Raw genomic sequence first — 11,162 nt, forward strand, 5'->3', positions numbered from 1 at the left:
TGACCATGCATTTGCTTTTGATGGTATAATGACAACACTGGTTATTTAGTTTAAGCTCCAATTTAGGTTTTGTACAAATATTTGTAGAAGTTTACATTTCATATTTAGAGACATTTAAAAATGAAAGATGACAAAGTTAAAACAAAGTCATATCACACTGAAACAACCTAAGAACAATAACTCCTCACTTCAAGTCGACCCAGTTAACGTTGTTTCCTTGTTATGTTGCTGATTAATTAAGGAACATGCTCGTTTAAAGTTGCGCAATGCTCCCTTATAACATTGTTTGGCAGCTGCCTGCTTTGTCCACTGCTTGTAGGAAGAGCAGCCCATTGCAGCTAGCTGAGGGGGGGAGGGGGGGGCTGGAATCCGGGTGGACTGGCAGTGCCTCCATCAGCTCCCCACCCCAAGTTCCCTATGTGGCAGCCACCCAGCAGGCTATCAATTGCCGGCAGTTCAGCTGTCCCTTCAGCTGTCCCTTCCCCTACTGCCACCTTTTGGAGCTACTCCCAGGAGCCTCCTGCTTGCTGGACAGCGGAGAGAGGGGAGGAGAAGGGAGCTAATGTCAGGGTGTCTCCCTCTCCCCTGCTCCTGCACCCTGCTTACCCCATCTTCCATAGAGCAAGGGTGACACACGACAGGGCTTAGCATGGAAAGAGCTTCCTGGCAGCAGCTGCCCTCTCAGCTTCCTGATCTACTTAAAGAGGCAGAGTACTTAGAGTGGGGTCAGTGTACTTAAAGGGGAAATGCTCATCTCTCTCTCTCTCTCACACACGCACACAGGGTGTGTCTCTGTCTCTCTCTGCCATGCTGTCTCCTCTCCCTCCCTTCGTGCTGCCTTGTAGTGTGTGCAGCTACATTAACGACGAGTTAACCCTTGAGGGCTCAGACAATTGCTAGTTCATAATTTAGCAGCAAGGTATTTGCTGGGAAATATCCCACCCTCTGACTTCACCACCTCAATCAAGCTTCACAATCATCGCCGCTGTGTACCAGTATTAAATTTTTTGTTTAAAACTTATAGTGTGTGTGTGTGTGTGTATATAATATCGTCTTTTGTCTCGTGAAAAAAATGTCCCTAGAACCTAACCTCTCCCCCACTTTACATTAATTCTTACAGGGAAATTGGATTCACTTAACATCCTTTCACTTAAAGTCACATTTTTCAGGAACATAACTACAATGTTAAGCAAAGGGCAACTCAGCAAAGTTACTAATGTGTGTGTGATCTGTTCCATCAAGCTAGATCAGCATTAATGGTAGGAGGTATGAAATACATTTGGATCGGAAACCAATTTAATTACTTAGAAGACCGAAGTGAACACAATTAAACAATTTTTAAAAAGATATTCTACACTTAAAAGTCACTTAACTGATTCAAGCTCTGTACAGGCATGCAAGATTTCAGAAGCTCAATGCAGCCTCTGAGATCTATAATGTTTTACTATACAATTCCTCACAGGTGCTACTATATAAAACAGACAAGGTGTGGCTGGTTGCTCATTCATTTCAATAGGCCACTGTAATTGACTGATTACTACTAAGGAACATGTTTTCACAGGAAATATTTTCTAAGTCTAAACAATGTTTGACGAGGTGTGATACAGTAGAACCTCAGAGTTACGAACACCTCAGGAATGGAGGCTGTTCGTAACTCTGAACAAAACATTGTGGTCGTTCTTTCCAAAGTTTACTTCTGAACATTGACTTAAAACTGCTTTGAAATGTCTACGCAGAAGAAAAATGCTGCTTTTAACCATCTTAATTTAAATGAAAAGATAGAAATTTCCTTGTCAACATTTTTTTTAAAAACTTTTTTTTTTAAAATAAGTTTACATTTAACACAGTACTGTTCTCTACAGTATTTGCTTTGGAGGGGGGGGGGGAAGAGGGGGCAAGGGCTCTGCTGCCTGATTGCATACTTTCAGTTCCAAATGAGGTGTGTGGTTGACCAGTCAGTTCATAACTCTGGTGTTCTACTGTAATAAGTTATGAAGACACGTTGTAGAGGCTACTTTTGCATTACGAATACTGGTATGTCTTTTCTTTGTGTTGTTTCCATAGAAGTGGAGCGTAACCTTTTAAGTGAAGATTATAAAGACACCTAATTCAAGTAAAATTAGACTTCAAGCATATCAGCACTTATGAGATTTCATATAGCCATTTTTCTGACTGGCAGGGAAAATAGTTCAAAATTCAGATAGTTGGGAAAATATTATTGCTATGGATTTTTTCATAAGCTTCCCTGCAAATGCCATTTTTTTATATAAGGCTGTTAAAATGTTAATAAAAATCTTTGAATTACCAGGTACCCCCTTCTGAAACATGGGACATAATACAGAAGACACGTGTTCAATTAAAGTAATTTATTGTGGGTTTTTCTTTTCTGAACTGACAAAGAGGGTTTTCCCAGAGATTGGTAACACAACACAACGTTATACACCACTTCACAACTAGCCCCTTGTTGTTTTATTAAGAACACAGTAATTAAAAAATATCTAAATATTTACATATTAATAAAACATATATACAGAAGATTGAGATGCTTTACCTAAACATGGAATGATTTTTCTAATAAACCCTATAAAAAAATTGCTGAAGGAAGTCTGAACAGTAGTCACAGTAAGTAAACACAAAATGTAATTTTTAAAAATTTACAAAACGTTGATTCCATCAGTTAAGAGTTGTGATGTACCTGGCAGATTTGCTGCACAGGCTGTAGATTGCCACAGCCCTGCTCAGAAATCCAGACCATGGGGGAAGCAGTCACATCAGCCTTTGAAGGAAATGCTCTTTAAGGCCTGCAGTGTACATTCGATATAGTCCACAGTTTTAAAGAGAACATCACCACTTTTAATAGTACATGTTATTTTTAAACAGGAGGGGAAAGATCAAAAGCCTGATTTTCAATGGTGCTGAGAATCAGGAGCTCCTGTTGGCTTCAGTGTTATCTGCAGCCATTCAGCAGTTGTGACAAATCAGGCCGCCGGTCTTTATGCTAGTTAATGATCATGACAAATATTTGTGAAAAGCAGCAAAAAACTTTAAATATTTTGAAAACAGGCCCACTCTCTGTAATAGCACTTCTGTTAAAACACTCGATAAAAAAGACCAAATGGTTTCAAGGAGAAAGCATCGTGATCGGCTGAAAATACACAAAGGAAAATGAAACATGATGGCAAAGGCTACTGCACGCTGTGGCATGCCAAGAAACACACACTATTAGTTAACTGGCTGGTGATCAATATATCTGTGGGATAAGATACTTTCTATATTTTTTCTCTCTATTTTTTTTTTTTTAAAGTGAATTTAGTGCTGGTGAAGGTGCAGAGTTAAAGGTGCAGAGGGCAGCAGAAGATGTTGCATAAGAAGCAGCAGTGCAACTTTCCCCACCTTGCCACATCAGTAAGCCTCAGTCCTGATCTGAAGGGACCACTTATAAGGTGAGAGGGTAGTTCAATCTCTTGGTCAATTCACTCATCCTAACTGCTGAGACTGTCAACAGAGTGCCAGTAATGACAGTGGTTTGTATAGGTGGACCTATGTCCATAGATCCATATAGGTCTGCAAGGACAGTGGTTTTCAAACCGTGGTGTGTGGATCAGCAAAGATCCATGAACCCTCTCCCTGATGGTCTACAAAATAAAATGTTTTGAGAACCAGGCAGTGGGAGATTCTGAGAGGCTGGAGAGGAGGTGGAGCAGGATGATTTTATGGAGTGAAAATGCTGGAGAACCACTGCACCAGAAACTGGCTGGGAACGCCAACTCATTTCACAAATACATTCTGTAAGCCATCCACTGGGACACAGACATTATCAGCATGTACCCTGCTCTATGGCCAAATACAGTGTGTGCCTTGTTATTTAGACAGTGTAGGACAGGCAGTTTGTACCATCTCTCTTCAAACATAGTCCAATGGTGAGCAAAAAGGAAAAGTGAGTCTTCCGAACAAGAGAGGACTAACCAATTCCCCTAACCAAACATTCTTATTAGCTTCCTGGGCCCATGAAAGGGGGAGAGTCCACCACCACTCCCTGAACTGTTTCTTTTACTTCTGCATACTTGAAGATGAAATAGAGTTAGCATGCATACAGTCATGTGGGAAAATACCATCAGGAAGAAAAACAAAGGCAAAGGAATTTATTCAGTTGCAGTGGATACCACACTAATTAGACAATGTACTGGATATTGAAAAAAAATCATCTCTAATTATGATGGAAAATCTTGAAACAATTTAGTGGCTTTATTATCCCATGTTTCATTAAAAATAGGTGAAACAACTCAAACTTGAAGGGAAAACTGCACGGAACACCCCCCACCTTGAAGTATGCTGAAATGCTTACACAGATCTTGCAGGAATGTCATTCAAACTGAAGGATGTTTATATCTGCTAATGAAACACTGATGCGGAAAGTAAAATTTAAGCAGAAAAATCTGGTTTTGAGTCGACCAGCTTATCTGTTGAGATCTCAAGAATGCTACCTGAAGAAAGAGAGGATTTAAATAAATTAGAAAAAATAAATTATACCAGTTCAGTCATTTCCTAAAATTGTGTTCCAAATTAACCTACATGAGTTAAATATTTAGAGACTCAAATGTAGTACTTGTGAGTTTGCTGAATTATCTGTGTGTTTAGATGTCAGTCCTGGGTATCAGTTTAATTGTCTAAAAAAGATCCTATTATATATTGAATTTGTGAATAGAGGTTTTGATAGCAAAATGCAGAACACATGAAGTGAGGCGTAAAGTGCTGGAATATCATACAAACTGCACTCCAGTGCTTATATCTTTGAAGTTATATGGCTCTAAAGAGGTGAACAAAGCAACGCATGAATTTTAAGCCTACAATATACTTTGGGTTATTCTTTGGAAAACTTGAAAAATCATGACACTGCAAATGCATATGGCAGAATAAAAACCAGAGATAAGTTGCATGATTATATCACATCTTTTTTTAAACCACATTAAAATATATTTTTAAACAGAACAATGGAAGACGGACAGAAGAATTACAACTATAGAAGAAAGAATACAGAGCATATAGGAGACGGACATCAATCAGTGTAAGAGGCACATACAACAAGATGAAAAAGGAGGACTTGTAGAATCATGCACTGAAAGGATAAAGATTAATATTACAATAAAGGATTTATATTTAAGGTTTTGAAGAGGTTTCTAAGGTATTATTTTCTTCACATTGTACTCCAGGAGAAAAGGAGGCAGACCATACAGGATTGGCTCATAGTTATTTTCTTATCATCTGTTTCTTTAGCAAGAGATTGTTCCCATCTTTTCACAAAGCTGCATCTCTCTGGGACCCAAAGACTGGCATTTGTTCCTATTAGTGGTCTCAAATTCTTTCACAGCTTGAAATTCACTCCAATGCAGAGGGACCATGCAAACCCATTAGCACTGCTTAAATCTCTCATTCGGGGCTTAAAGAGAACCTTGTAGCATCCCTGGACATACACATCCTTAGTGTGTAATGTTTCGGCTAAAGATACATAACCACCAGTGCTGAGGCTGGATTAGATTTGTTCCCGTTTGATATTTTAGGAAAGTGAGTCAGAGTGCGTTAATCCTCACTAATTCCAAATATGCAGTGCAAGTCATATGCCAGGATCCAAACTCTTTTGTCATAGCCACTATTCCTCAAGTAGGAAAGTTAAAGATCCTAAAGGAATGCCATATATTCATTCTGCTAAATGTTTATCCAACATCTGTCATGGTCTCCACACCACCAATCAGGGTAACTGGCTGCCTGGTCTCCCTCAATATAGGACCCTAAAGTCTGGATTTTGGCAGGTCCTAGGCAGTCTTTTGCCAACACTGAAGTGAATATGGGACCGTAACTCTACCAATACTTTCTAGGGGTCCCTAAATCACAAAGTTTGAAACAAAACCCAAGTTTTTGATAAGTTAAAATTTAACAGCCATAATTCTTTCAGTTCACTTTAAAGGTCTCCCAATTCACTGAATCCTTTAAGCAGAAGGAAATAATTAGCATCAAAGATACTTTTTAACCACAACACGATTTGTGCTCCTAAACACAGAAATATGGCTAGGCAAAAAATCCTTCCTTGGTTTTAGGATTTAAAAGTAATGAAACCTTTGGATGTCATATTATCTTAACACAGCAAATCAGAAGTCCAGGATTTCCTTAACTGTAAACACAAAGGCTGAGGGATCTAAACCCCTTTGTATACTGGGATTCCTCAGCCTGTATCCCCCATGTTCAGATTTCCCCCACCCCCCTGCAGGGAAGGAAGGGGTGAATGGGCATCTCTGAGTCATCCCTCTATGGAGCTTAAAGACATCTGATTTTTCCATGTTTATTCAAACTTTTATTCAATTCACTTGCTCTGGACTCTCTACCTTCCCAATTTTATCCAGTTCTTGGATTCTCAGGTAATAAGTGTTTTAAATATACACACCATAAATGGATTCAGCATCCCATTCCTGCTCCCAGTCCCACTTCCTACAGTACTCCCTTCAAGTAATCCCATTCAAACTCTGTGTCAAAAGGTTTTCTCTGCATCACGGAGGACTAACATAATCCATTTGCCCTTGACCATTGTTGATTTATTATTTGTCTTATGGTACTGCCTGAGGGTCCCCCCACCCCCAGAGATCAAGACTCCATTGTGCAGGGCACTGAACAAACACACAGTAAGGGAGCGTCTCTTCCCCAGACAGCGTGCAATTTAAACACACAAGCCAGCTCAACTGATCACATCTGAGACTTTCCTTAAATGATCCACCAGTGACATCCCTGCAAAAACCAGCTAATGAACAAGGGAATCTAATCTACAGGTGAGGATCGCTATAAAGGTTATATCTACCTCCTTTACCAGCCTCCTTGATGGAAGGCGTCTATTTTGGCTCCTATGTCAGTAACCTTTGTTATTATTACCATAATTATATTGTCTGTATATCACTTAAAATGATTTAATCCCCAGGAGGGTATAATATTAACTACTGACTCTTTATAGAATGTATCACTTGGACATATATAAGAATGTGTGTAATTCAAATGCTTGGCTGAAAGACTTTGGAGTTCACCTTTTTTCCACACACAAAATCTGAAAAGAAAATGACTATTGCACTGTCATTTAGGCATCCTCCCACAGATCCCAGGGAGATATATTTACTGCAAGACAAATATTAAGACTTAGAATTGTGCACACACGCATATTCAAGGATATATGGGCATGCAGTCTGCACACATTCAAAAACATACGCTGGCAATCTTGCAGAAAAGAGAATAGGATTCCCAGGATGGAAAGCTTGTCTCTTTACTAATGTGGCTGTCTCAATGCATCACATTCATTTTCACCAATAATGTCAGATGTGAAACACTAAAGAAACTACATTAGGCTCCAATAAAATCATTCTGGTACTGAATACAATTACTGGAGCAATGAAAAGATAACACTGCATAATAACGTAACATTTATTAGGGTTCTCCTTTACTAGAATTGCTTCCATCTCTGATAACAGAAACAAACAGGATGTCACTTGAAAGAGACCTTTAAAACCAGAGCTTCCTGCATCTGTTATCAAAATAGTACCATGAAATGCTCAATGGGTAGCCAAGAAAGCAGCAGTACAGCTCCTATCAGTTAGCATGTTCTCCCAGCCCCCCATGAACAAGATAATGGCTGCTTCATTGGTCCTATTCCTGAGTAACTCCACATAGTCTGACAACAGGATTTCAACCACCAGTGCCTCACTGCTAGTTGCTCATGCTCCAACCCATAGCACTTCACACTGAGGATGTCTGAAGACCCATCACAAGCCTTATGTAAGAGTAATTGGGAAGATAGTCTGCTGAGACAAAAGTTGCAATACTGCTCTCATGATCACCACAGAGCATTTGTAGGGTACCATGGGGAGCTGCTGTCAAAGTACTACCCTGGATATAGCAATATGCTAGCAGTAAACAGCCTACACTTACTCTTTACAGATGTTGCGTGACTAAATTTCCAAGGAATATTTTTCATTAGTATTCACTGTATTGTACTGATCTGAGAGAGAAACTGTAAACCCAAGGTCCTGATCATTCAAAATTTTTATCACATTTTTCTTGGGGCTAGAGATCTAAAGCTGCAACTTGGTGAAATTTTAAACGCAGGTAATTACCATCTATACGGTCAAGATTTTCAAAAGTGATTAGTTATTCTTCCTGCCCAGCTTGGAACACATGATTTTCAGAGGATATGTGCTCAGCACTTTCTACCAATCAGGTCCTGGCAGGTTATCTCACGTTCAGCACTCAAAATCACTAAAAAAATCTTGGCCTACCTACTTAAATTCCAACCAGACATTTCAATTGCACATGGAAATCTTCATCAGTTCCTGCCCTAGACTGTTGCATAGTACTGCAGTTTGCTGTTAAACAACTACCATGTTTGACTTGAGGGTCGGTGCATTTTGAGAGAGGAGCCAGAGTGAGTTAATAAGGGTTCAAGGAAAAGGAAAGATCTAGGGCACAGATTCCCCTGCTTTGCCTCCATAAACAGATAGCTAAGGGTTAATGTTTCTTTTACCTGTAAAGGGTTAACAAGGGAACCAAACACCTGACCAGAGGAAACCAATCAGGACAAACCGGATACTTTCATAAGGTGAGGGAGCTGGACTTGTTAGTGGTGTGTTTGTTCTTTGTTTCTGGGCTGTTTCGTTTTCCTCGCATGAGGAAGCCTTTTTATTTTTTTCTATCCTCCAAGCTTCTTTCACCTTAGACTCGTCCGACAAGTTCTTGTGAAGTTACAACAAGCGAAAAGCCTAATAGGTTTTATATTGTTATTTTTGTATTTCCTGTGTTGTCGAGTTTGCTGGAATATGTTTAAAAGTTAGATTCATCTTTTGTTATAGAAAAAAGGCTGATTATTCCAAATATTTTTCTCTTAAGCAATAGGCCCTGTGTTAATTGTCAGTCGTTGATGCAAGTGAATGTCATGTGTTTTTTTTCTTTCCTTTTGTTATAGTAGGAGGGCTTTCTTTTTAAAACACTTGTTCGGATTCGCGCGCGAGGTTAAGGCAAGGGGATTGGAATCTTCTTGTGCCAGGAGATACTGACTCGTTCTCAGGGAAAGAGCTCGGGAGGCGGGACGAAGAGTGAGAGGGGAAGGTAAGATCATCCTCTCTGTTTTTGTGTTTTTCAAGGGAATTGGAAGGGGAATCTCTACATCCCCAGGGCGGGAATCTGGCAAGGATTAAAGAGCAGCAAGGGGAATCAGTTCTATTTCTTGTTGGCGAGGCCCAGGGCTCTAGTCTCTAGGGGTCCCAGGAAGGTTTGGGAGACAGAGGAGTTTATGTCAGGTACTCAGATTCTTTCTGAATTGGTTGGCCGCAGGAGATATAAGAGTGCTGAAGCTGGTTATAGAGACGGTCGGATAGGGTCAATAGCAGCTAAGCGACCATGATTGTGGTGGAGCGCGTGACTGGGGCTCCAGACTTGGGGAACATGAACTTTATTACAGGCTACTGAGCTGTTATACGTGTTGACAATACTTTAATGATTAATTGTCATGAGCTGCAATCTTCGTGGACGTAAGGTATAACTCCAACATGAACAAAGATGGCAGCAATAGAATTTAAAAAATCAGAAAATTTTTTTTAATGCCAGAGATGGGACACACCGTTCAGATCTTCTAGTTTGACTATCGTCATAAAACACAGCCATAGGACTCACTTATTAATGCCCTGGTTTGAACTAAAGTATATTTTTGAGGAAAAATACAGAATCTTGAATTTATATTTTACTCACTGGTTTCTAGGTCTTATGGGGTTAGGGGCACTACTTGTTTAGTATATGGGTCGCTGGTATGACGAGAATTATACGGCCTGAGCTAGGTCATTAACCGACAGGCGCCCGTCGATCTAGGCCAGCCAGAGCACTCCTAACGGATAGTAAGGCTGAGGACTGCTACCCGTCTTCTCCGACAATCCGTTACTGTCTGACACCAACGAGCTAGAGGGAGGGGGACTGCTTGCTGTCATCTACGATGCTCCCGCAGGCACCGTGTCTAACCAAGCAGCATGCAGTAGACATACGGTACATTCCCCACCCGAAAAAAAAGTCGCAATGATACTTTTTTTTCCTTTATCTTCAATGAGGGAGGGAGGCGAAAAAAAAGGGATTATCTAGCGCTTGAACCCATCGCCTTGTGGCGATGTATTTGATACCATAGCACGCGCATTGGGAGCTCAGCCAAGAATGGCACCACTCGTTTGCGGAAGCTTGCCAGGGACTGTGCCGGCACATCCATAGGATTGATCCTCATGTTATCACCCTCACTCCAATACACGTCTCAATAGAGCGGCCTGCTCATTTGTATCTTTTACTTTCGGCTCTCGGTCTCTCTTTTTCAATTTACACGCTACTGAGTCTAGTGCGACCGCGGTGCCTCATCTGCCCTAGAATATGTTTTCAAAGTATGCTTTAGCTACAGTGTTGTTTCTTTCTGTAACGGGAGGCTCTGAGAGAGAGAGACAGAAGAATGTCAGCGTGCTCCGCTCGAGTACGGATGCTCGGATCAGTACTCGAAGGAGGGCTCACGTCACTCGCCACAGTAATCTGGAGCTCATGTCTTATTGGGTACTCTCTATGGTGACTGAGGTCATCGCCCCAGCTCGACACGGTGACGCTGATCGGGACTGGTCATGGTCTGGGCTCCAACAGGAGAGATGTAAACTTCATAACAGTTTGATGTGGGAGCCTCGTTGTTCTCTCACTGTACCTAACTGGTCGCCCGCATTAGTCACCTAAGTCCGCAAGGGACTGACTTCAGTATTTTTTGACGATTTACTTCAACACCATAAAAGTGGACTTGAACCCGAGAGAGTCATTGGTTGCCACACTTTGTTGGGATAGTCTTTGGCCGCCCCAGGCTGGCACACTCACCTCAGCGACAGGCTCGCAGCCATAGGACGGCAACACCACACACTGACAGCTAGTCAGCGCGTACATGGCAGAGTAACGATCGTGAGCATTGCAACGCCATGTCTCAACTCTATTGTCTCTGTCTTTATTCGGGTAGGCATAAGGACGAATACCGTTTTAACGAGCCTTTATATCGATATAAAGGCCTCTGTGTGGAGGGATGAAGGGTTTAAATTGGTTTTAACCGCTGCAAAATTTGGTTTAAAACACGTAGT

At 41.0% G+C, this 11,162-nt stretch overlaps 1 protein-coding gene across 2 annotated transcripts in view; it reads right to left on the reverse strand.

Moving 5' to 3' along the window:
- Nucleotides 1–2,351: 2,351 nt before the first annotated feature.
- BEND7 (BEN domain containing 7) overlaps nt 2,352–11,162 on the reverse strand; it is a 55,525-nt gene continuing 46,714 nt past the window's right edge. The window contains exon 8 of one of the 2 annotated variants that reach the window (XM_075064281.1): nt 2,352–4,484. In XM_075064281.1, coding sequence (XP_074920382.1) covers nt 4,423–4,484 — 62 coding nt within the window. In that variant the 3' untranslated portion in view covers nt 2,352–4,422. The remainder of the gene's footprint in view (nt 4,485–11,162) is intronic. The other variant, XM_032777123.2, reaches the window with a different exon arrangement.

The sequence above is a fragment of the Chelonoidis abingdonii genome, chromosome 1, assembly GCF_003597395.2.
Source record: "Chelonoidis abingdonii isolate Lonesome George chromosome 1, CheloAbing_2.0, whole genome shotgun sequence".
Classification (NCBI taxonomy): Eukaryota; Metazoa; Chordata; order Testudines; family Testudinidae; genus Chelonoidis; species Chelonoidis abingdonii.